The 27,082-nt window shown below is 38.3% G+C and overlaps 1 protein-coding gene across 1 annotated transcript in view; it reads right to left on the bottom strand.

Annotated features, from left to right (window-relative positions):
* Positions 1 to 5,788: 5,788 nt before the first annotated feature.
* R3HDM1 (R3H domain containing 1) overlaps positions 5,789 to 27,082 on the bottom strand; it is a gene marked incomplete at its 5' end in the record, with an annotated part of 44,887 nt that continues 23,593 nt past the window's right edge. Inside the window, 11 exons of the mRNA XM_010291050.1 lie at positions 5,789 to 7,198; positions 8,171 to 8,255; positions 9,062 to 9,144; positions 10,576 to 10,726; positions 10,940 to 11,109; positions 14,214 to 14,381; positions 14,982 to 15,085; positions 17,135 to 17,283; positions 17,842 to 17,996; positions 22,833 to 22,953; positions 23,452 to 23,712. Of these exons, the coding sequence (XP_010289352.1) occupies positions 6,831 to 7,198; positions 8,171 to 8,255; positions 9,062 to 9,144; positions 10,576 to 10,726; positions 10,940 to 11,109; positions 14,214 to 14,381; positions 14,982 to 15,085; positions 17,135 to 17,283; positions 17,842 to 17,996; positions 22,833 to 22,953; positions 23,452 to 23,712 (1,815 nt within the window). The remainder of the gene's footprint in view (positions 7,199 to 8,170; positions 8,256 to 9,061; positions 9,145 to 10,575; positions 10,727 to 10,939; positions 11,110 to 14,213; positions 14,382 to 14,981; positions 15,086 to 17,134; positions 17,284 to 17,841; positions 17,997 to 22,832; positions 22,954 to 23,451; positions 23,713 to 27,082) is intronic.

The raw sequence follows: 27,082 nt of genomic DNA, 5'->3' as shown, positions 1-27,082 counted from the left end.
CTGAGATGGAAATTTTTTCAAAATTTTCTTTCTTCGTGGTACAAAATAAACTTAAGAACAATGCCAAAGTTTGGATGTTGCTAAATTAAACTATACATTTTTTGGAGATGAACGAAAAGACACCTGTTATGCATGTGCACACAGAGGAAGAGGTTAGGTTGTAATGTGTATTAGTATCTTAAGCCCTATGAAGAGTTTGGATGTGTTGCACTAATTCTCATGGCATTTGCAACAGCTGTAGTTTGCATTTACTGCACCTCATTTGAAACTCTAAGTTGGAAGCGAAGTTGCATGAGAAGAGTGAATGAAGTGTTGAACACCATAATTTTTTGAAATTATTTTGCAAATACGAGTTTCAAAAATTTCTACACCGCTTTAAGCAAGGAAGAAATTTTTTTTAAACATAAAAGTGGAAAGGCTTACTAATGACTGGGTAGGTAACTTTTGTGAGGGTATACAGTCTTTTACATTACCAGGAACTATTTATATTGCATTCTCAAATAATTACAAATTTAAAAGTATAATTCTTTAACTGTAGGGTCACCGAGTTGTTGCTGTTGCACGTGCCTCTGCTGCTATAATTGCTCTGAGAGTCCTTAGAGCAGGTGTCACTGGAAAACAGCAGAGATCTTCAATTTGTAGGCCTAGGAAAAGGGAGGGGTAACTAGTAAGTAGAAAGTGTTATTGAGAAATAAGAAAAAATAATTTGATAGCTGAAGCATTACCCAGAATTCTGTTCCTCGGTGTACTGCCAAGTCCCTGGCTGACTTAGGCAAATTTTGCGTGTGTATGTGTATTAAATCTACTACTCTTGTGGAAATGTCAGCTGGTTTGTTAAAATGAAAACACAAAACCAAATTCAGCAATCGGTATGGGAAACAATGCAAGACAGTAATTTTAAGAGATCAGTTCCCCTCCCCCCGAAAACAGCACAGATCTACTTGCATTAAAAAGGAGAATATTAGTGAATTACTTTTTTAATTGCACTGTTGCTTCATATTAATCAATGGTTCATTAACAAATCAAAGTATCAGTATAAGCCAAGTAAAAAGGCAACAAATTTGAGTAAACATAGAGACAAGCTCTGTGTGTTTCCTAGTATGAACAAATCAATGTGATAGACTATTACAAGCACACTTAATAATGCTCTTTTCTTCGAGTAACTAATTTGGAAACTATAAGAAGAGCAAGGCTGTGCTCCATATCAGTCTCCCTAATTAACCTTACAACTAGTGCAAAAGTCAAGATACTAGAAAGAAACAGTGCCAGTGTCTTCCCTCTCAAGTGGTCAAGCATTGGAACAGGCTGCCCAGGGAGGTGGTGGGCACCATCACTGGAAGTGTTCAAAAAACATGTAGATGTGGCACTTCAGGATACGGTTTAGTGGGCTTTGGTGGTGTTGGGTTGATGGTTGGACTTAGTGATCTTAAAGGTCTTTTCCAACCTTAATGATCCTGTGATTCTGACCTCTGATTCAAGTATGATGTGCAATATTGCTGTTTTTTTTTTTTTAAAGCTAGCTGTCAAGTAATTTCGGGAACTCAAATGTAACTGGTCACTTAGAGTTGAAGCTTGTCCATATTGCAGCCAGCTTCCAGCATGCCTTCCACCTCTGTTGCACCTGTGTCTGAAAAATTTCAGCATGGTGTATTATCATCAATCCTTAAGTCTAATTCAGATTCTCACTTAACTGCGACATGGGAACTGAATTAAGAATAAACCTTACTGTTAAGCATTATCCACAGCAGCTCAGTTTATTTTTATAATTTATACCAGTTTTAAAAGCATACAACTATCAAAAACATACAGATTCTCCTATATAGCTCTTTGGTTTACAGCACTAGTCTTATTATCTGACATTCAAGTTTCTCTTCAGAAGTGCAGAAACAATTCATTACAGTTGCATGCATCCCATATAATGACTACGCTTGTGTGCTTTACTGGTTAAGACTGAAAAATGAAAAAAAGCAGCAAACATTAAAGTGTATCTGCCCTGGACCAAATTGTAATGCTTCTTAATCATCTCTTAAGCAAGATCCACTTTCAACCTGGCAAATTTTGACAAACGGCAAACATTGCAAAAGTTACGAGCAGGATAAAAAATAAACTTTGCTAGTAAGGGGCTGCCAAACAGAGTCAGGTCCAAACTCCAGCCCTACAAGCCTAAACACACAAGGCAGACATTGAACTAAAAGGAGGCTGATACCATGTTGTGATAAGAACATAATTGCATACATTTTCAAGTCAGCCAAAAGGCAACTTCATTTACGCTGGACTTTGCATCTGAACTTTTCAGATGTGAATCTTGACTTTGCTCTCAGGTTCCAGAATAAGAGAGCTTAAAGGGACTTAATTTTCAGAATGTTTTAGAAATTAGTCCCTTTTGAGAGTTCTGATTGACACCCGACAAAATGAAGTCACATTGACATTGTGCACTTTAAGTTTATACTTGTTGACATCAATAGCTAAAAATACTCAAACCCAAAACACTGTAAATGTGAATACGAGCAGGACATGGAATAGAGGCAGCACATCAACTTTCATGAGGACTGAGCTGTAGAAACACTGAAGGGATTGAAATAAGTCCTTTCACAGATGGCAATATATAAAAATTCCAGCTACAACCATTTTTCATGACCTGTAACATAGAAGTGGCCTGATCAGTTTTCTTCAAAACTTCATATAAACGTTCTTTGTCTCAGGGCTAAATACAGGAAATTACAGCCCACACCAATTTTCTAGGGAAAAAATATGTCATGGAGCTAAAATAGATACTTACAAGTTAGCTGCAGTTTTAATTACGACTCCCTTTCAGGCATCCAAACAAGTTAGTATAAGATTTACTCAAAACAAAGAGACATGTCAAATGTAAGCTTTAAGGCACAAATGAGTGTCGTAGCATGAGAATGTAACTATTTTTTCCACCTTGAGAGGGAAATGGCTTGCATTACTAGATAGGAAATGGGTATAGCTATTTGAATAGCGCCAGACAAAAAAGTGGTTTTACTGTGAAAGGTATGTTGTGTATTGGAGTACCTTATTTGATTTATCAAGCTAAACAATTCTCGTGCTTTGACAAAACTGAACTCCCATCTATGTACCACCATCCTGTACCAGCTGGATCTTCGAACATAACTTATGTTCTACGAAAGGCCAGTAGGACCGGGGATGGTTGCAGGTAGAAACACCCAAGCACTACAGACTTCAGCCACAGCGCTAGATTTCTTTCTTTGTAGGTGTTCTGCTACTTTCCAGGTCATGTCATCTTCTAAGTGTTAGGCATGTGAATGAAAGAAAAGGATTTTAGATTATAATAGGTTAAATCTGCCCAGGGAGGAGTCTCGGGTAAGATGCAAGACGCCTATTACCAATGTTTCACTTTATACCCATCCAATCTTACTGCAACATGAGGCACCCAAGGCTGTAGTTTGGCAGCCATGTGGAGGCTGTGAGTAGATGTTCAGGTGTGCTGTTATGATCTACTTGAATCCAAGCTCATGGCCGTGTGGTTTTGAGTGTTCCCAGAGTATGGGGCTTAAATTTGTTTTCTTAATTGTGAATAATTTTCATTGTAATGTCAAAAATAACACTGAATCTGTTCACAGTTCAGGGATGCATTTTTACACAGTAATATAATTGCATTAATTAAAAATTAAAATGCAGAAATAGAAGCCTTCGGTGGAGTAGGCAATAGCCAGATTTGTTCGGCTTTTCTGGTTATTCTATTTTTCTCAGCTTTAAAAGTTATAAGACATGTTCCCAACCAAATGAAATATATTAAATTACTGCAATATAATTTAAGACCCCACTTAATTCCTTTTGCCACTATTTGCCTTAAAAATGGCTTTCATGTTAAATGACAAGAAGCTCAAGTATACTAGCTTACTATAAGATTCGTTGAGAACACTTGAGAATGCTAGTTTCATGTACATCTGCTTCACGGCATAAAGTGCCATTTATTTGCTTTCCACAACATGATCCAAATCTATGGAACAAATCTAGTGCCAGGGCTTTTGCGCACAGTCCCTAGGCTTGCGTGTTTTAAGGAACTGAAAGGGCAGAAGTGTAAAAACCAGGAAGGTACAAATGGTCTTGGCAAGATGCGTTTACACCCTGTTCACTTACTAGGGACAGTATGAAACAGCACAAAATCAGGAATGAACAAGCCTGTAAAGCAGAAATATTTTAATTTTGTGCCCACTGTAGACATCAGAGGCCTTTGATGCTTCCAAAGTCCTGTTAATTGTATCTGTGCAGCTTGTATTGGCATGTCCAGATAAAAAAAATGTAACTGCCCTTAACACAAAACAGACTCAGAAAGGGTGACCTGCCTGGAATAAGTGTAGGCATGTATCAGATGCAGCATTAGAATACAACTGGCTTATTAAATGTTATCATTTTTTCTTCTAGGGCAATTTGCACTCAAGTTTACAACATGCTTGATCAGAATTAAATATTTGCTGGGCCTTGTTCCTAATCAGTGGATCCCTCCCCTCCTTTTGTTTGGATTGCCTGTGTTCCCCATGCTTACTTCTCTCATTACATTTTCTTCTCTTTGGTTATTATGGGGAAGGACATTGAGTGAAGCAAGTCACACAACATCCTTTGGAAATGGTTTGATTTGATATAGTTCTTAGGTTGTTAAGACTAGGCAGAAGCTCTCAGCTACTACTGCCTACTCTTCTACATCTGTGAAAAATCTTGTCCTGGAACATGTTAGCCACAGGAGGCAGCTGCCTCTGGGTTGTGACACCTGTCATTACAGACCCTTAATCTGTTAACTACAGGATTAAAACTATAATCTTAAACTAGCACCGGACATTGGCAAGAGGCAGTGACGGAACGTGTGCGTTAGAAATGTTTTCTCAGTGCTGTTCAGAGGAGGGAAATGTTATAATCTGCTTAAGCTGGTGTTCTTTTCATCTTTGGTTTTGGGTGCAGTAAACTACAGCAATTCAACCTGAGGAGGAAGAAATACATCCCCTCGTTCAAGTTAAGTGTATTCGTTCCAAGCAGTAGCATAAGAACTTGAATGCCAAGAAGTACCATCCTTTTAGAAAAGCACAAAGGGATAAGATTTGTCTTTTGGCTACGGGCTTGAATTTTCCCCTCTGTTTTAGGGGAGCATCTGTGTGCAAGTTTACCTTAGTCGTGTAAATACCTGTCACTACAGCATTTTGCAGTGAAGTCCCATATACCTCATTTATCAGGTCAGTTTTCTTCCAAGTATTTTGATTCATCACAAGGATTTAATAATTGAACATGCATAGGACTGTTCTTGCCACTTCACATGTTTATGTTTGGTTGTTCAGGGATAGGATTTTTTATATACAAGATGAAAATTAATGCTGGTTTAGGCACCTAAATTCTTTTCTCTTCCTCTGTAAAATGTATTTTTAAAAATAATGTTTACCTTGAGTTTCACTTACAGAAGCTGCAAACGCATCTTTTACAAAGTGATAGCCTTAAGGGAACAAGTAGTTGCTCATCTACACAGCAAATTGATGCCTGTGCTAAAAATAAAAAACCAGCAGCCAGTCCCTTCTGGTCTCTGATCAGTTTATATCTCTTTTTGCTTAGAGAGGGAAACATTTAAAAATGATGACGGACAGGATAACGTGAATAAATGCTTCAAGATGAGGAACAGTGATGGTGGTTCTTTAAGAAATTCTAGTATTTGTGTTATTTTTAGGTTCTTTTCTCACATATGAAGGGACCCAAACCATTAACATGTGTTCATCCAGGTTTCAGAAGACTCCTGCAAGTTTAAACAAGTGCACTGAAAAGGTTTGTGTTTGTAAACATTTATTTTCTTGAACTGAAAAAGGCTTGCATCAGCACACATTGTACAGCCTTGCAAATTACACAAATTGAAAAAAGTTTGTTTCACTTATGTGCAATGAGTCGTTAACATCCAGTGAGCATCTGCAAATGATGAAAACTTAAACCATTAAAAAGGTTTCCAGCACTTACCAAAAACAATTATCTTAGCGTGAAAAGGAAGAGAAAGAGATCCATACTGGTGGGAACACAGTTAAAGTGCAAACGTTTTGTCACTTGTGAAGATACCTTTTAGTTTCTCCACACTTTTGCTAAAAATAAGAAATATTAAAGTGTGATTCAGTGAACATTCTTTGTAACCTATTCATATTCCCCTTTAAATAATTACTAAACTTGTTGGATCAGAAGAAATCCTTCAAGGGTACAACCCACTTGTAACTTCTTTTGACATTGCTTGAATGAATCTCAAAAGAAAATAGTTATCTAAGGAGTTAGTTACTAGAAATTTTTTTTTTTCCTTAAAAAAGAAAAACACAAGGGACAAAGAACAGGTTAACTTGAAGATCTGGGGTAGTTTGCTAGAAAATTAGTATAATTCCTTGAAAATGGTTCTCTTTTCCCCTCCACCAATCCTTAGGTTCCTGCCTTGGAATGGACAGCTGTGTGCTGGCTGTGAAAAGGGATTATAAAATACAAATCTGAATATGGATTTTTATGAACATCTGCTGTACAATAGAGCTTTGGATCTGATACAAGAATTCAAAAATATAAAACAAAACTACTATAAAAGTAGGGGGCATTTCAACAGCATTCCTTGCAGAAAGCTGCCTGTCTCAAAGATGATTCCTTGCTATTGTCTGGGATTAACTCTGTATTTTTTTTTCTTCATCTTGCTGGATCACTGGGTTATTTATTCTTCAATGGCTAATGTCATATGACAAAACACCCCAGGTATCTCTATGAAGAGAACAGAAACCCCGTAACACCAAGCCAATCAAGGAGAGGAGGACATGGAAGTAGTAAAGGCTGAGTGTCCACTGATGTAACTGCTATTGAGAACTAGCCCTTTCCAGAACACGAAAGTCGTAGTGCTTCTTGCTTGTTCTCAGCCTGAACTTGTTCACTGAGGTACTACTTTGTTTCTTCAATGCATTCTGAGCAGCTGACATTGTAGGGAACGTCGCTAGAACTGTGTAAGTGGAAGCCAAGTCACTAGGTTTGGATGGCTCAGTGTTCACACTACTATCTCCGCTGCCACAGTAACGACGATGGTGCTGCTGCTGTGTTTGTAGACACTGCGAATCCCTTAGCCACCGAATCTTGGCACCAACTTTTAAAAGTTCTCCAAATAGTTTTTCTGCTTCTGTACGAGTTATGCCTTCGGGCAGTTCAGTGATTTCTAGAACTTTTCCCACAACTGAAACAAGAAAAACATTGAATCTAAATTGGTCATTGTACTTAACGATACAACAAACACATTGCAAAATGAGTTATTTCATACTTCTGTCTCCAGCTGGCTGATACCACATACACAGGCATTCCATTTCTGGTGTTCTAGAGAGCCTTTTGCTTTCACATTTAGCACTGCTTACAGCCACAAGCGTACAAATAAAAGCTGAGAATACAAAGAGGCCCCTTGAAAGAGAGGAAAAAATAACTGACCCCTAATTTTGCAGCAGGTTTGAGAACTCGCTGTAGCATCTCACTGGCTTTGCCTGTTCACTCTTCACACATCACCGTGATAAAAAAACCTAGTCTGTCTTCTCCAGTAGATTGTTAGAAAAAGCTGATTATTTGTAACTTTCTGCAAAGAGTTGGTAGTAGGTAACACTTGCGACAAAAATTCTTTCGAGTAAAGATATGAAGATAAATGATGTCAGGTTTTATTTGCATGACATCTTTACCAACTCCAAGGAAATCTGTAGATCTCCCAATATGTCCCCCAAATCCATGTGCTTATTTATACCCGGGGTGGGGGGGTGTGTGGGGAGGGCATGGGGGAGAAAGAAGCACAAACTAATTTATCATTTATGTTTGATTTCACATTTCACGCAAGTAAAAGGAAGCAGGGGTACGTATATTTAATGTAACAATATAATAGAACTTACGTCCAGTAAACTGACAAACTTGCTTTTCATTTTAGTACTGTCCAATCCCCAATCCTCATCTCCCCCGGTCTTTTCTCCAGCCTTCAAAACTACACTTCCCTCATTTAACCTCCTCTTCCCCTCTCTCCAAATCAAGTCTTCCTCTCTTGCCATACATTTCCAGTGTTTGCCATGTCCCCTTCTGTCCAACTACTCTTCATTCTGTCCCTTTTTTTGTACCTTCCCAGCTCATCACCATAATTCGTTTTTCTGGAGGGCAGTGTCAATCAGCAATGCTATACCTGGTTCTCCTGCACCAAGATCTGCTGAAGCAGCCTTCTTTGCTGGCTTCTTTCCCCTGTTTCCATGTCTGTTTCCAGGTTGACACTGGAAAGATTGACATAAATGATGTACTTTAATGACAACACACCAGTTATCGTAAAATTTCTAGGTTAGCTCAGTGAAAAACAGTGCAGAGGAATGTCTGGAAAATAACCTGTGCTACCATGGTACAGAAGAGATTTTCATGTCCACTTTTAGTCTTGGATTTTAGCAATCCTGCAGTCAGGCACATTCAATCCTTGGCTTCAGAAGAAAGGTAGGAAAGGGGGGGGTGGGGGGGGGAAGCAGATGGGAAGAGACCTTCAGTCTTCTTGGAAGAACACCCCCCCGGTCCATCACATCGTCTGGCTGATCTCAGGTAGAACTGAGCAAGGTAGAGGTAGGGGGTCTGTGTGTCTGTCCCAAGAATTAAATAATGACAAAACTAACACTAATATTTTGGTTTTGTTTTTCTTATAAGAAACAAACCCACTCTTTGTTTAGAAATACCCACACGTATTTTTTATTTTTTAAAAAATTGTTATTCAAATAAAACAAAATCCTTTTAGCAAACATTCTCTCTGTGATTTCTGGAACTGCTGGCAAATTGCTTAAAAAAAAAAAAATCCACATTCTACGCTGTGCCTAAAGCTAAACTTCAGGAAAATGTTTGTTTCTTTACTTTTTTTTTTTTTTTTTTTTTTAAATACAACAAATGAGAACAATGGGAAATATCACCACAAAGTACAACAGTTATTGGAAAGCAAGCACCTTCCACTCAATTACTGTTTTATTTCCCTATCCATGGCGGTTATAATGGCAGTCCTGAATTGTTTTTTCCAGGGTTGCCAGGAGATTGTTCTCTTTAATACCTGTTGGCTTGTTACTTGTCCACGTAACAAAGATGATGGATTGTATTGCAGGGGTTGGCCAAGCAATGGGTATCTGGCATCTCCTTAAAGAGAAAGGTAATTAGAAGTGTTTTTCTGTTACATGAAATCTTCCTCCAAGTTCCTCTTACGATGTATATCTTACACAGAAGAGAAAACAGAGTAACTACGCACAAAGTAGTATATTTGGCTAGGCTAACAAAACAGGATTTGGTATGATTAAATAAATGTAAATCAGTCACGTACTGATGACAAGGTGAAAAGGTACAAGCTTTCTTGCACGTAAGGATTACACTGAAAAACACACTAAAAAGTTTTTCTTCCTTGCAGTCTTATCTAAATCCTCTCATTTCAAAATAAGCTTAATAAGGCTAAAGCTCCTCTCAGTGTACTAATTTAATCAGTTTCATGGTTATATCCCTGATTTAGTTAGGAAAACATTCCTATTTGCTCCAAGGATCCACAAGGACAATGGAGTAGAAGTTTTTAGTAATCACAGAAGATTGAGACGTGTACTTTTACAACAGGCAACCTGGAACTGTTACAACAACAATACAAAGCAATGACATACAGATTATGCAGCAGATAAGACTAAGAGAGACAAGAAAATAATTTACCAATAAAGAACACATACAGAATTTTCACTAAGTTTTGCTTTAAAGTCAATCTTTCTGTAAAACAGACCCATTAATTTTGTGTTTGGGAACTATACCAGGACATCTTTCCTCACTGACAAAGGTGGGGTTTTTTTAATCATTTGGTTTTTAAGTTTTATCAACTATCACATCTCAGTGAAAACTCCCTATTTTCTGTTTTTCTGTTAACATGGTAGCAGAGGACTGAAATTCTTCTACAAGGAATTTTTTCTGTCTTTGGGTGGGTACTATCTGAAATACTAATTGAAGTAGCAGCAGTACTGGCTAGAGGCTCTAGTCCCCTCATGCTAGTTTTTCTACAAAGGAATGAAGAACTCTCGCTTAGGCAGTGGTTGTGTTCAGTGCATCATCAAGTTTGGCAGAACATTAATCTCAATATTGCATTTCTATATCCTCTCCCCCAAAAGTTAACATGCCCACCTAATGTTAAGATCAGCTAGTGTCCCAATTTATTTTATTTTTGTAGCTCTAAAATTATATCCTTTGTGACCATGTGTGTCAAGTTCTTGACTTAGGATTAAAACTTGAAGCTAAATTATATCAAACATTTTATTAATATTTTCAATGTTGAAATGGGGAATTTCACATACGAGAAAGCTAGTGGTTTATAGAAGCTCCCGCAGTAATAAGATGATCAAAAGCTTTTGATAATATGGTGTCAGTGCAGAGAAGCAAGATGAAATTTTACATGGTGCTTGAGTGGATAATTTTGATGGTCCTGCTTCAATAGTGTTACTACTAAAAGTGAGCCACAGTTCATCAGAAAATCCTCACGTAAGCTGTATTTTAAAACATTCAAAAAAACCCCCATACACACATTTTAGTTAACTAAAAATATACCTTGTCCAGGGACGAAAGGTCTAGAAAACTGGGACACGATAGAAAGAGGTGTTAATGTGGGACGGATGTTCTTCATGTTTGATAGCTGAGCTGGTGCTGGTGATTGGGCAGGTGAGGTGACAGGACTACCTAGTTGAGGACTATGCTGCAACTGGAATAAACAACAAGTTAGTGTTTTAAAAAGTACCTAGTTGAACAAGCTAAACAACACCTACTGCATTCCAAGACTGAAGGTAAAATAGCTATATTAAGTACTATTAGGGCAGGTTTTTATTCCCCAAAAAGAACTTTTGAAAAAAACATGCAAAGGTGCCATTTATGCAAACGGTAAGTCATCCTGGAAAACAAAAGAAAAACCCCATACCTGTGCAGCACTGTCTAAAGTGCTAAGTTCTGCGGACTTCTGCCCCCTTTGATGATCACAGTAGTATTTATTCTGTTTCCATTGTGGAGGTGAATGGTTCCGAGGCTGAGGACTGTTAGGTATATTTAGCTGCATCATTACTACTCCTCCACCTGGTGGTGGTGCTACCGCTATAAGACAAGAAATCAGCAGGCTACAGTTAGTTTGTCATACATTTCAATTTTCATTTTAGCAGAACAGAGGTGAATTAGAAAACCAACAAGACAGAACAGGGAAATAACATAATGAATGTTTTGCTAAATAAGCTGCTGAGTTCTAGAAAACTAGAGCAGTATCTTGCATACAATTATATTCCCACTATCAGCTAAGTCTGCGATAGTTAACTTAGAGTGGGCTTCCCAGAACTAGAAAAGATAAGTGGAATTACTGAAACTCATTATTGAGAATATTTATGAAAGAAATCATGCTACTTTAATAGCAGTTGAAAGTATTCAACGTTCACTGTAGTTACTCTCAGAGCAACGTGTTGAAGAATGTAATATTAAGCAAAAATGGGCTTTATTTAAAAACAGAAGTTACCTAGTTAGTTTTACATTACATACAGCTGCAAAATGTTTTCTCTGATACGACTGCATACATCAGAAAGACCTGGAATCAGTCTTTAGTCTGAGCCAAGATTACCCTCATTTGCAAGTTCTATATAGGACTGTTTTTTCGGGGCACAGACTGGAAATGGATCCCCACATCTTGCACCGCTTAGCTACTGTGGTAGCTACAGAAATGCCACTGTCAGGGGTGAACAGTTGAACAGTCAATGCTGTTCCACAAGGTTTGGCACGAGGAGCTGTGCTGAGAGGCTGCTCGAGAGAGAAGCTGTCTTCCCCCTTTGACCTGGGTCTGTCCCAGGTAATTTACAGAACATCCTGTTTTCTTGTAAATGGTTGTTTGCAATTTCCTTCTCTGCTCTATCCACTGTTTACAGCGTTTCTCTGAAACCATGATTAAAACACATGGTTTAAACATAATTTAATCATCCACCTTTAAAGAGGGAGACTACAATCTTCTCTATTAACTACCCATGTCATAGCATGCTCCTAAGCATGACTTAGGAGCAGTCAGATACAAGATGAATGCATTTTATAATCTGTATTTTTTAAAACAGGCTATTGTTTTCACTACCCCTGGGTGCCACAAAAAGAAACAGACTCCTTCGAAAAGCAAACCAAGCAATGTAGAATAATGAACACTTAACATTAAAGCTATATTAGCATTTGTAAATGGTATTCTGAAATATTTACTGATATTTATAAAAATAAATGAAGTAGTATTAGCAATGTTTTCACATCTATAATTTCTTTTTAATCACAAAAAGTTCTACCCACATGTTACAGATTGAAGTGGAAGCATCAGATATCTAGCTAACTTCAGCAGAGGATATAAATTTCAGAGTCCCTGCTCTGTCACTATAAGAGCCACACTGTGAGTATTTCTGTTTTGTTACACAGCAAAATAAAATACAGCTCTGGTTATGGATATCTACTACATAATCAGAATAATATGTAACACAACAGTTTCCAAATGGTACAGCCATAAACTTATGTAATCTCTATACGTAAACCTGAGATATACCAGACAAATATCTATATACACATGCTATGTTTTACATAAGAAAACTGGTTTCATTTTAATATTTTACACATATTTATAGATATTATGATGCATATACACATCTCATTATTTTGTAACATTACAGTTTTCTGTTCTGCAGCAGCATACAACATTTTTGACTTACCTCTGTGAGGACTGAACACCCAGCAAAAACATGCTTGTCTTTTGAAACCACCTACAGCACCATTTCTAAAAAATAGTGTCACAATCTGAAAATGCTCTTTAAACTGCAAAAGAAAACTTTGTACATCCAGAAAGGCTTTTTCTTTCTGCCACTTCTAGTTCCACAGCATTTCAGTAAATAAAAATAAATGGAATTCTTTTCCTAAACAAGGATGGTGACAAAATGAAGTGCCACAGAATGTGTAAGTCAGTTTGCAGACACTTTATCACCTGTCAAAACCCATGAGAAGGGAAACCCAAAAGAAATCCTTGAAAGGCTTCCTGGATTTGCAGTCTGGTCCTCTATAACTTTAAGTGAAAAGAAACACAACTCTGCTGCTTGCCTGCATATGTCCTCATTGTCCTTACCTCAGTGGCCTTGATTCATCATCTCACTACCAATTTCTGAAATGCACACTTTTCTTCATTCTCTCAAAATTTGTTCTCCCTACCTCATAGAGGGCTTCCCCCTTCCCCAAATTTCTTTGAATTGCAGTTTAAGAAGTTTGAATCAAGCCTTCAAAACTGCATAAAACCACCACTACCAGGACAGATTAGGAGGGTAGAAGAACAAACTAGTTCAAGACAGATTTTAGACATCCTGAAATTACAGTCTTCCCGAATTAAAGCCAAACAAACTTGAAGCAAAAAGGGAACAAAATCCAAACCTGCCCACGAACTGAAGTACACTGCTAATCCAGCTATCTTACCACTTAACTGCATGTTATCTATTTACTAATAAACAGGCTCTAAAAATATCTTAAAAGATAAACGTTCGTAAGAAACACCACATCTATAGTGGAATCTGGGTCACTGACCTAGGGTTGTTTTATCTATCACTTGCTTGCAAAATACTGATAGCAGTATTTGGGATTACCCCTTTTTGGCCAACCAAACCTCTGACGTATCAAATTCCATATTAGTAAAATAAGGACAGTACCGCTATGATCACGGGATTGTTCTAACACCTCTTGTTTGCAGGCTAACCCCAGTGCTCCTGGTTTCCTGACCAGCCTATCAGTTATATGGCTGGAAAGTCAGAGTCTTTAAGCGTTTGCATATTAACATTTACAAACATTTCATGGACATGAAAAGCTCTGTGTCACTGCTATTTTCACACACTGCTGAGGCTGCTATCTATACACCTAAAAATTGCCCAAATATTTTGTACGTCAAAACATTCTGAAGCTGATTTAAGTGCCTCATCTGCTGTAGGCTGCCTGCGGGCTGCCGCCATGAAGTTGGCTATTGTTTTGCTTAAGTTCAAAGTTGTTATTTTAAATGTTACAATAATAGCAATTCAGATGAAGAATTGTGAAAAAAGTATTTGCAGAGATGGCACTCATGTTGCAGTTGTTCTAGCAGTTAGCCATGAAATCAATCTGATAATTTACAACAGGCTTCTAGACAGAATGGCTTAGATGAAAATCCTAATAAAATATACCTTTCATTGGCTGCATGATGGAAAGACCAGTGGGCGAGCTTTTACATGATGAGGGTGGAGACACTATGCTGTAGTGCACAATGGAAGCAGCCTGTTGTGGCTTTGACTTTGATGAAGATGGCAATAATGTAGGAGGTGATGGCTTCTGACTTGAATGGTCGCTATAAGCTATAAAAGTAAAAGCAGTAAATAAAGCTACCATAAAACCCAAAACCGAACACCCCACACAGCTTTGGAGGATTTAATTTAGCTTTTCAGCAGGTCAAAAAGCTACCTTTCCTCTCTACCCAAACCCAGCACGCTTACATTTTTCACCCTCTTCTCAGGAACGTAAGAAAATCTAGAATGCTTCTTGAGTAGAAGAGCCAAGTACAAGGACATTTTGCTTCCAAAATGTACCTTGCTCTTGTTCTATCAACTGTAAACCCAATTCTCAAATTTTTCAGACCCATGTAGCTATTCAGGAAAAGATGAAAGTCATTCTGCTGAGAACGTATAGTTCCCATGTCTGTCTCAACTTACAAGCAGACATGCAAGGCATTATGATGTATATTATTGAATTCTAAGTGGCTCAGAGCTTTCAGGAATAAACAAATTGAGATGTCAAGGTAATCTGCCTCCAGTATAACTTCAAAAACTGAATACAGAAGGAAATACAATACAGTAGTTAATTCTAAATCAAACCCTTAATAGCACATATCCAATCACCCAGCATAATAATAGCTAGACATTTTTGAAGTCTTTCAATAAAAACTGTATTCCCCCAACCTGCACACTGCTGTCCTTGAAGCTGCTGTGAGTTGCATGGTGATGATGTTCTAGGAAACTGTATCTGCTCTGATCCAGGAGGCTGCAAATACCCTACTGATGAACTGTAACAATAAGAATAAAAAAAGAACGTGACTAACAGACATTTATGCTACACTCATTTATTTAATCATGACTGCTGCATCTGCTGTCCATACGTACTGCAAGTCACTAAGATTTTGTTAATTTTAAAATCAATAATATTCCCACCTACCCCCTGAATCCACTCATTCTTCAGAAGACTGAAGTTTCACATCTCGTCCTAGTCAAAATTTATGCCCTGCAAACATTAAGAAGCTCTACTAATTCACCTATTTTGATATGCTATTTTTGTGTCAATAGTGCTATATTGTTATAAAGACACAAAAATAATAATAAAAAGACAATTTGTTGTCTTGCCCAGTTACCCGGAATTAGATCTCAGTTAAATGATCGTCACAGAACCTGCCATGAGGATTTCAGATGTGGTCCCTCAGCTGGAGGCTGGCCCCGTGCAGCCAAGCCAGCTTATTTGGCACACCAAATGAGTGCGCATCTGCTTCAGTGTGAAGTAACACAGCATGAAGAGATGATTACCTTTCCATGGCTTTACCAAAATAGGGCATGGGAAAAGGAAAAGTAACTAGTCATGGAAGATGACTCAAGGAGATAACAACCTTTCATTTGTTTATAATATGTAGGAAAAGGGTAACTATAGAGTTTTATTCATTCCAGGTATTCTTAGGGCATTCAGGGCAAAAACAGGTAAGTAACCAACACAGGCAAATTCTATCATACCGCTAACTGATCATACTGCCAGAGCCAGAACATCAGGTTGGTGGACCATAATTAGGATGGTGCCTATAGAATCTTGTACTTCATTTCTGTACTAAGAGGTAAAGTAAACATTCTGAGGGAACGAGAAAAAAGATTTATTACTTTAAGTCATGGAAAAAAGTAGGTATAATCCTGTTGGACTTACCATTTTTACCTATGTCGCTGCAAGAAGTTTGTTCCATTCTTTGTCCCACAGTTCAATTACATAATTTTACTTAAAAGATTCCCTTCCATTAAAGCAGACAAAACTCAGTGAAAAATAAAACAGATGGGTTTATATCTGCATGGGATGTGTGCTTTCACACAGCTTCTCGTCTGTCTACTCATTACCGTTTTCAGTAGTGACCTCTAGGTTTGAGACTATTCAGTTCCTGCAGAACCGTATTCTGCTTTCCTTGTCAAAGTGCTGCAAAACAACTATTTTGATAAAAGCAAGATGCTATCATTAGCTGCTAGTCTGCTCTGAATTCCAAACAAATGTTTCCCTGATCAAAAGAGACGGACGTCCTAAATGGTGCAAAAGATGAAGTAACAAAACTTACTTTAAAGAAAGTCTAGGATTATAGCTACTTAAGACTTCACTGAACCTCAAATATAACTACAAAAGAAAAGGATAAAAAGAACCTTCAGATACAAAGAACAAGAATTGAGATTTAAGTAGATGAAGCCATGCAGTGATGCAGATGTATACACAGGGAGGTCTGTACACATAAGACCAATTTGCTGTTACCAAGGTAGGTTAAAAAAAAGTTATTTATCAAAAAAACCCCAGTCATAGGAAAAAGTTCCTAGATAGCTTTGTTCCAGCAGGCCTCTTTAGCTACATGGACAAAGTAAGCTAAGTTCCTTCCAGACAAAGCTCCAAAAAAAGGAAGTCAGTCAGTCTTTTCCTGGGATTCAAGTTCTCTTTTCTCTACACTTTATTAAAGTAGTATCTTTGACTAAACCAGTGAATACAGAGAGTCATCTTAAACGCTACTGCAACAAGGCATTGCTACTCAACACATTGGTGTTTCATGTATAAGAACAGGAATGCAGAAAACTTAAGGTGTGGAGCTGTAGTATTACTGAAAGTGATATGGAAACCATGTTTTCCAGTCTAACAAGTATGTCCCAATTAAAGCAGTACTGGTGGTTGTAGTTAATTGCAAAGAACAAAAATAAATAGATAGTAAAGTGTCTGTAAGCCTGCCTTTAAAATACGTTTCAATATATGCAATACCATAGCAGATCCTGTCAGTTACTACAGGGCAATCGAGCCTAGTTGCTGAGAAATCAAGTAACTGAGCTAAACTCACCTCAAATTATTCTGTTGACCTGATGGAATGACACTGTAGTAAACTGGCATTCCTGTCGTGGGCAATCCTTGATTTGACTGGCTGGGAATTATAACGGGCTGTTGATATGTCTGCTGGGGCACTGCTTGGGAACCTTGAGGCACCGAAACCTGAAATTGAGAACACATGAAGATTTTCTATTGCAGACAGCATTTCCTTCTGCCTCTTGAACATCATCTAGTTTATATAAGATTTTTTTAAACAAACAGAAACTGAAAGATCTGATGGAGTTCTCTAAATCCAGAAGACTAGTTACAACAGTAGTTGAAATAATAGCACTTCATTAAAAAAAAACTTTCCATCTTCTTCCCCAAAACCAGAAACGTTGGTGCCAAGGGACTCCATGAATTAACAGAAGAGATTTTCTGTACAACAGAAAGTGGGGTGGGGGTGGGGGGAAATCTTACAAGCTCTTTCTTCCCCATCCTCTCAATCACAATTAACACAGCACTTGGCATTCAACAGGACTAGAACGTTTACACCTGTGACAGATTTTCTTCTCACTTCAACTGTGGGGTTTTTTTTTAAAGTTTCTGTCCCCAAAGTGACCTTTGACACCTGCCTGCAGCTTTCTACCACTTACAAAGTCAATGCACTTCAAACAAACAAACAAAAAATTACTCAAGCACGCCAAAGACTGATTGGAAATTTATGCATAAATTACCCACCTGATAAGATGGCACTGAAGGATATGGAACAATCACACCTTGAATTTGATTCCCGACGTTGTTGTGTTGGCCGCCGACTAGATTTTGATTCTGAGGCTGCTGAACTCCAACTAGACCCTGGTAGTTTTGCGGCTGGTTAGGCAAAACCTGGTAACCTGAAATTACACATTTAAATCTTATTTTGAAATAATGAACACATTTTATACACAGCTGGCTATGTGAAAACATATGTAGCATTTTCCAACGGCTTCTTGCATCTGGCAACTTCATAGGAGTTGAACTTATCATGCATATAAAAGGAAGCCAACATTAAAATTAATGGATTTATTCATTTGTATCCAGCATGAAATACTATTTGCAATGCTGCTCTCACATGCTTGCAGTATTTACACTCTAGTGAATTACATGCATTAACACCTTAATTTGACAGGTGAAAGCTTAAAGCATTTGAACAAAGCATGCTATATAATATTAAATCCAATTCTTTGTCTGTTATGAAGAACAACGTCATTCTGGGTACTTCAGTTTGGAAATACTAGATATGCTAAATTCTGCTAGTACCTCAGGTACCCTGCGGATGAGAGCACCTTGAAAATCTGTGTAAGGCATGTGTGCAAACCTTTTTAAAAAGGGCAATTTCTAGTGAAATCTGTAATGCTAAAAACAACTGGGAACCGAGAAAAATCTTCCAGGTAAAAGCCATGTTCATATACAGTGGAAGACATTTTATATTCTATGTTACCTTGGGGGAAAAAAGAAAGATGTTCATATTCACCCCTCTACAATGCCTCTACAATTTATTATTGCTTAAACTGGTATCCTCTGCTATCTTTCAAAAATGGCCTAACCCCCCAGCCCCCTCCAAAAACTGAAAAGTCCCCAAAACCAGGCATGAGTGCCAGCAGGAAATCTGTTCATTTATTAGGTCCAACCTTAACTTCCACTTGTTTTTAAGTGTATAGTAGGTAACTGCTACCATGATCGAAACACGGGCACAACACAAGTTCTTTTTTGTCTATTATGTAGGTATGTGCTACTTACCACATGAGCAAAACCCCCATGACCATCAGTGTTTCTGAGACAAAGCCAGTTATTGCTCCAGAATAACAAAACTGGGCTTGTCAAGATGCACTGACAGCAAGAGAAGTCTGTATTTAACTTGGGCACATTCACATTCTACTGACCTCCACTTTCCCCATCCTCTCTACCTTGGTACAGAACTATAATAAAGCAAATATAGCTGCAAAAACTCATTTGGATATTTTTTTTTAAATTGTGTTCAAAAAATTGCATGGTCTATTTTAAAAAGAGTTATTCAGTTAACACAAAACACTTTTTTTGTAAGCAAACCCCACCAATGTTCATGGATTACATACATGCAGGGTACAATGAACATTTTGAATTAACAGTCTCAGCTGGATGTCTCTATAGAAATTGCAACAATGAAGACTAGAAAAGACTGTTAATATAACTAAATATTGCTTCAGAAAATTAAAGGGAAGAAGGTTCAGTTTGTCAAAACTGAGAGCTATTCATTAGAAACACACAACACACTATAAATATTTTCAGAGTACTATATAAATCTTCATAACAATGCATGCTTGAATCAGGATTACTAATTAAAATTTTTAATAACTCTTAAGTCTGAACCGTGCACAAAAATCGGTCTCATATCTGTAATAAACAAAATGCTTAAGAGTACTTTGCTACAAAATGATCTATGGCACCTAAAAAGCAGCAGAATGCAAAGCTGCAGTATATGACAGATACAATCAATAAATCTGCAATCTAAACCCTTAATTTCCCAGAAATTGCAATGAGGCTGTAAATATTTTTCAGCTTTTTCTGGCACTTCCAGAGACAGATATGATCAATTTTGCATGCAGAGAGGCCTGGAACAATATAAGTTGACTGCCAAGAAGGTTCCCCACAGCGCTCCAAAGAATGCTCTATTTTTAGCGTCCCAATTTCACCTCTGCATAGAGAGTGGTCTGACAGAAATGCAGCACTCAGCAGAAAACCCACACCTGCCATAGCAGATTGTCTCATTACACAGAAATACTCTGAAACAGTAAAAAAAGAAGCATGTTTCTTAATATTGACATGAAAAAGAAACCTCTGTTAATATACAAAAAATTAACTTAGAGAATACAGAAATACATTTTTTGAGTAACACTCATTAAGAGCGAGAAATAGCCTTTATTCAAGAACAGAAAAGCAAGTACAATCACTTGGTTAACAAGCTGTGAGTTGATTACAACTATTACAACTATTATTGTAGCTGTAATAGTTTTATCGCTGGTCCTTGTGAGGCAGAAGCTAGCTGAACTTCAGCTGGTGTTCCTACAGTAACTACAATTCTGGTAAGATTGTTCATCAACCTGCAGTTAGGTCTCATGGTAACCGGGCCCTCATTATCAGGGCAATCTGAAATGCCTTTTTCTTAACGAGAGTTTTCTTCTCCCGACATCTTTTGGGCAACCAAAGTGTTTTTATTAAAAGTGAACCCCCCAAACATTTCACCTGAAACCCCTTTCAAAAAGAAGCCAGGAAGCAGCTGAAAAAGAGACCGGTTCACTGTGAGAAATGTAAACCTCTCAGACAGTGTTACGGCCCCGAATCCAACAGCTCATAAATAGAGTCAGGCCACTCCATAAACCAAAAGTGGCTTCAGTTGCCATGCTCTCAGAAGCTGTCATCTTTTATCTAAGTTTGGTTTGGACAGTTATTTCACAGTTAGCAACCACTTTATAAGGTGAATAAAACCCACAGCTTTTACATGATACAGGATTTGTTAATGCTCATTTTAGACCAGACTCATTTCTGTATTAGCCAAGCATCATGCTGTGTTTTGTCTCAAAACCAGCCATTGCTCATACGCATCAACCATTTTGGATGCAGCTTCATTTCAACTTTTATTTCAACATACAAATACTTAAGGGTTAAATTAAATCTACAAGAGAGAGAATTTCAAAACACACCATCTCATGAGCAGTTTACAGAACAGAAAACGTGATGTGGAACTTTCCATCTCTAGAAAGCTGACTCAAATTTGCCTATAAAGCAGTGAGAGCCAGCAATGGCTAGGTAGCAATTTGGAGAATTTCAGTTAGACACGAATTACACAGTTTCTAGTAAAATACTTCTCTCTACCATTAGTAAACACCAAGTAACCAAAGCGGATTGAATGGAATTATCAGCTGGACCACCCCTTCACTCCTTAAACATGATCCCTTTGATGTCAGAGTTACAAGTATAAGGTTCATTAGCAAAGTAGCTGTCTGCACATCTTGTTTGTTTTATTTTTTCTGGGGCACAGAGGGAGATTTTAGCTGCTGATGCTTTTCACCCTGTCCACATTACAGGCAGTAAAATTCAGTTAAAACATAAAGAGCTAAGAACATACAAGAAAGAAACTCACTTACCTAATAGCAACCGATTCGTCCCTTTGCATCTTGGTGCTGATGCACCATCACCCCGTGCTTTCAAATTGAGATTGTTTTGTTTAGCTCCATACATACACTAGGCTCTCTCCGATTTAGAGAGTTTGTGTGCTATTCACACAGGGTGTCCCCGTAAATGGGGAACTAATCCCAGCTGAGCCTCAGACTTTTTGCTATTAAATAGTCTAGGTATTAAAAATTCTGAGGAAGGAAAGCAAGTTGTGTAATACAGTTGGATAACACATCTTTAACACCAGTGGATAAAACAAGTTGCAAAAATGCGTAATTTGTTTTCCTTTGGAAAAAAGGTCAATATACTTTCATTTCTGAAGAGTGAAAAGTTGGTGATCTATTTTGCAGTAAACAGGTACTAACAGTATTTGAAAATGATCTGACCGCTACCATAAGTGGGCATCACATCTTGATGATTCTGCAATGAAATAATCTCCTGTAAATTCATGAACTGAACCGTGAATAACAACTTCAAGTGTTGCTGCTATTGGAGCAACTTCCTAGAAGAATGACAGAAAAGGGAGCCATCCCTCTTACAGGCTACTTCATAGTATATAGTATACAGCTATAAAGAAATCCAGTTAATATTTTTAAAAGCTGATCTTTCATCCTATTTCTGTAGAGTGACACATAGTTGGGGTTGGGGGGAGGAATTAAAAAAAATCCTTCGTCCTGAAGGAAGCTCAAAAGGACACCAAGTCTAACACACTCAACTAAGACATGGGACAGAAGCCTGATTTTTAAGGATCTCTGCCTCCAAACATCACTAGTTACTTCGGAAAGTTTTGACTGTAAGTCAAGATATTACTCAGAAGTAAATTGGTTTCAGGAAGCCAAATGTTACTGAAGAAGTCAACAATATTTTTAAGTACAGCTTATCAGAATAGTGGTAGCTAAAGTTACAATAGACAATAGAAAAGAAAGGAGACAGAAACACAGCTTGATAGTATTCCTAGAAAGGTAACTCAGAAACAGTTGAAAAGTCTTTACTAAAGATAGAAGGAGCAGAAAACTAATTCTAATCACTCAAGTCTCATTATATAGTCTATTCAATACCCAGATATCTTAATCATAGGACAGAATGACAAATTAAAACAGTATCACTGTTTTAAGAGTGTTTTAAGAGTGCTTCTGCATAGCACTCTTTTCATGCCACAACATCTAAAATTAGTATCTTTTGTTTAGATCTTTCAGTTAAGGTACATCTCTGCAAGTTTACAACATTTAAAGGCATTAATACATCTTTCTTTGGAAGTTACTTGAAAGTTAGTTACTAAGTTCCAAGTTTTTTAAATTATTCAGTTCTAAACTTAAAAAAAAATAAAAATCCTATAATTCAAGTTACAGCATGAGCCACTCATAGTAATGGCTCAAATCTCAAGTTTCACGAACAACTGACTCAAATTTTTCCACTTCGCGTTAGTTACACTTTGTATCACCTACTTGAACTTTCGCAGCAAAATAGGTTTAAAAAGCAAACCCAGGAGAAAATGCACAGGAGGCGTTTTAATGAAATGCAGAAAACGTTCAACAAACCTGTCTGCTGCCCAGGCTGTGCCAGTGGCTGGTTTTGCTGTGTGTTGTAATGGACAGAAACGGGTCGATACTGTTGACTGGAGTGCGGGTACTGACTGGGGGTACAGTAACAAGCTGGCATCTAAAAATAAACAATTGCAAGAGATTCACTACCTGCAAGTTTATAGAAGGCAGGCATCTACATGCAAAAAGAATCACATGATAAAAGAAAGAAGCAAAACTTATTAAAAGGTGCAACTAATGTTAAATGGTTTAGAAATTAAAAAATACTTATACCACATAAATTCCCCCTTTAACAGCCGATTTCTTCTACTTTCACTGTAGAAGTAACAATTCCCAATTTCTACAAAGAAACATCTGAGACACTAGGAAACGATGCAGAACATGAGTTTTACCAGCTACAGGTAAATAGGAAAACCTGGATGATTAGTCCTCTTCAAGTAAACTGAAGTCATTAATTTCAAAGCACACAAGCCAGAAAAAAATCCCAACCCCAAAATAAATGCACAGAGTTGCAGTTTAACAGGGAGCCCCACACCACATAGAAAGCTCATTAACAGAACAGCATGATCAGTGTTTAAATAAAGCTTTTGGAAGGATGAAAACAGAGCCATCGTACCTGTGGCACAGGTTGCTGCATGTACCCCTGCTGCTGGAGTACTTGCTGGTTGACAGGGTGGCTAGATGTCGAGTAGCCTGGAGCAGAAACTGGCTGGCCAGAGGGTGGTGGAGGTGGGGCAGCTGCGAGGATATAGCCAGGCTGCTGCGGGGGCTGCAGGACTACAGTGGACTGGAACATGGCCGTATGAGGTTCAGCTGGGTCAGCAGGTGGCTGGCGGGCAAGACTCATATGGCTAAATTGTGATCCTAGGTTGTCTTGCTGCAAGAGTTTAAAAAAAAAAAACCAACCACATTCACAAATGCACATTCAAGAAAAAAAAAAGAATAAAAGAGCCAAATACCTCTAAGTTTCAGATATGCATGTCTCAAATTACCACGCATTAGCAACGTCAGCCAAAGAAGAACAGGACAGAACAAGATGGAACACAGCAGTAAATTATCCTCAGGGCTGACAGCAGGAGAGAACATCCGCATTCAGACACTTCACTCATTTCACTGCAAATATTCAACTTGTGGATTACATCTGCCTCTACCTACTTATTGTAAGAATTCAGTTGTCAAAAATAAAGTCAGAATTTCTGTCAACAACGTTTTCTGATTGGACTCCAAAGTTTGAATGAAAACTTCTAACCCCAGTTAAAGTAGCTGAAAGCATTAGTACTGTTAGAGTAATTTTTGATTTTAAGAGCTTAAGTTAACGAGGCTCTAATCCTGAATAACAAGGTACATTCCTCTAACTTGGTATTATACTACATGCAAGGATTAATTTTTTCTAGCCTGAAATCAAGTAACAGTTGCAAGGAATGTAGACTAATGGTTACCTACTATCTGTACTTTTATTAACATCTGAAACTGTGATACTGATTGCACTGAGCACTGCAGGAGTCCTGTCAAATTTGAAACTTCTAGTACTGTAATCCCAAGCTCCTTTTCTTTACAAGCAATCCAGTACCTAATTATCAACATCCTGGAAATCAGAAGTGGCCATTAGTATTGGTGTTTTTTTTTTTTTTTTAGCTAAACAGGAAATGTGAACCAAATCTTCAGAAGCGGACTCTCCAAACATGGAGGAACATTAAAAATATTTTAAGACCACCTGATCTTCTCTTAGATCATCCTGAAGAAGACAGGAGTTAATCAAGAAAGAGTAAGTGCAAGCTCTGTCTTTCACCGATTAGTTGCCTTCACATTTTATGATTAAATTTAATAGTTCTCAGGCCAAAGATAGCCTTGATACCACTGGAAGTATGAATTTGCACCTAAAACTTTATTTAGAATACCTTTACATCTTAAAAAGCGTTATTCTCATTAGATCAGTAATAAAATTTTGCCTTTGGCATTTCTTACACAAAGATGCCTATTCATGCAAGTATAGTGCTTTTCTACATTGGATTTTACATTCTGCTTTTCACAATACCTAGTTTAGCAAGGAGATACTGACATTACGTCTAAAAATGTCCAAAGGCTAAACCCAAGCCTTACACATTTTTATTTCTGCTACAGTACCAATATGAGCAAATTCAGATCTGGTCAGTTTATCCTACAGTGATATGTATAGTACAGGCGTGATTAACCACGGAAACATGGCACTCCGAATAAACAGATAAAGCAAACTTTCCTGGTACCAACTACAGATGTGTTGCATTTAATTATAAACCAAGGCCATCAATTCTTTTCCACTACCTTACCTAAGTTACCATCGGCAGGACTAAATTTTTGAAACTGCCAGCACATTTAGTATTTGATTTCCTGAAAGTGAAATGCTTTGAAACTGTTACAAACCTGGAAAGAGTTTAATTCTCTGCTTTAACAACCGTATGCCTAACAATGACTGTGAATCATAGCACAGACACACCTGAACTAGCTGCTACTAACAGCAATTTAGTCATATGCTAAACTTGCACAGGACGCTCACACTGGTTAATTAACCATCCTCATTTCGTTACTAAGGAGGTAAGTTATCCTGACTGCGGTTCACATGTATTCAAACTCTAAAATAACATGAGAAACAACATGGCTAAAAACTCTACCACCCTCCATGAAGAGCAATTCCTTTTAGAATTGTGTACCTAAAATACAGATAACAGTCACAATATAGTTTTAATTATGTGCAGGCTCTTGAATTCAGATAAATATGTATTATTAGAAGACATTTCTGATTAAAGTTGAAAGTAATAACAAAATAAAAACTCTGAATACATACTAGAATAGCTACTGTATAACATTGCAGTGGGTTAACCTCAGCTGGCTGCCAGGTGCCCACCAAAGCCACTCTCCCATCCTTAACAATACAGGAGAAGAAACTAAGGTGAAAAGTCCATGGGTCGAGAAAAGGACAGGGAGATCGCTCACCAGTTACCACCACAGGCAAAACAGACCTGACTTGTGCAAGTTTAATCCATTGCCAATTAATAACAGAGTAGCATAGTGAGAAATAAACACAAAACTAAAACCAGCTTTCCCCAACTCCCCCACTTCTTCCCAGGCTCAACTTCATTCCCAACTCTTCTATCTCCTCCCCCGAGCGTCACAGGGGGACAGGGAATGGGATTTGTGATCAGTTCATAGCACTTAGTCTCTGCCTCCCCTTCCTCCTCACACTTTTCCCCTGCTCCAGTGTGGGGTCCCTCCCATGGGAGACAGTCCTCCACAAACTGCTCCAGCCTGGGTCCTTTCCACCATGGACTGTGCCAGTGTGGATCACCCATGGGGTCATAGGCCCAGCCAGAAAACCTGCTCCAGCCTGGGCTCCTCTCCACCATGGACTGTGCCAGTGTGCATCATCCATGGGGTCATAGGCCCAGCCAGAAAACCTGCTCCAGCCTGGGCTCCTCTCCATGGGCCACAGCTCCTGCCCACCACAGGCTGCAGCTTCCTTCAGGGCATCTCTACCTGCTCTGGTGTGGGATCCTACATGGGCTGCTGGTGGATATCTGCTCCCCCATGGTCCTCCGTGGGCTGCAGATGGAGAACCTGCTTCACAATGGTCTTCACAGGCTGCAGAGGAACCTCTGCTCCAGCACCTGGAGCACCTCCTCCCTTTCCTCCTTCTGACCTTGGTGTCTGTAGAGCTGTTTTTCACTTCCCTCCCTCACAGCTGCTGGCACAGTGTTTTTTTACCCTTCCTCAAATACATTATCACAGAGACGCCACCAGCATCAATGACCAACTCGGCTTTGGGCAGCACATGGTCAGTCATGGAGCTGCCTGAAATTGGCTCTGTCCGACACAGGGCGAGTCGTGGTCTCTTGTCTCAGAATTCACCCCTGCAGCCCCCTCCACCACTACCAAAACCTTGCCACATGAACCCAACACAAACATGTATCCAGTAGACTATGAGAGCAGTACAGGGAGTTGGGAAGCCTCAATTTTTGACCTGGACTCTAGTTCAGATTCTGCCTTGGATAACTTTTCCTTTACTAGGTTTCAGTTTCAATTTGTGTGTGTGGTTTTTTGTTTGTTTTGGGGTTTTTTTTTTTTTTTTTAAACACAGAAGACTAAGGTATTCCATTTCCAGCATCTATTTATTAAACAAGGGATGCTAGTGAAGTAGGAGTGTTAAGAGTTCTGGCAAAGAGGCTAGAAAAAGGTAACCTCAAAAAAACAGCAGAGCTGATCCCTCAAAAGGT

The sequence above is a fragment of the Phaethon lepturus genome, unplaced genomic scaffold (assembly GCF_000687285.1).
Source record: "Phaethon lepturus isolate BGI_N335 unplaced genomic scaffold, ASM68728v1 scaffold39717, whole genome shotgun sequence".
Taxonomy (NCBI): domain Eukaryota; kingdom Metazoa; phylum Chordata; class Aves; order Phaethontiformes; family Phaethontidae; genus Phaethon; species Phaethon lepturus.
Note: the sequence above shows the minus strand (reverse complement) of the source record. Positions and strands in the feature narration are given on the sequence as shown.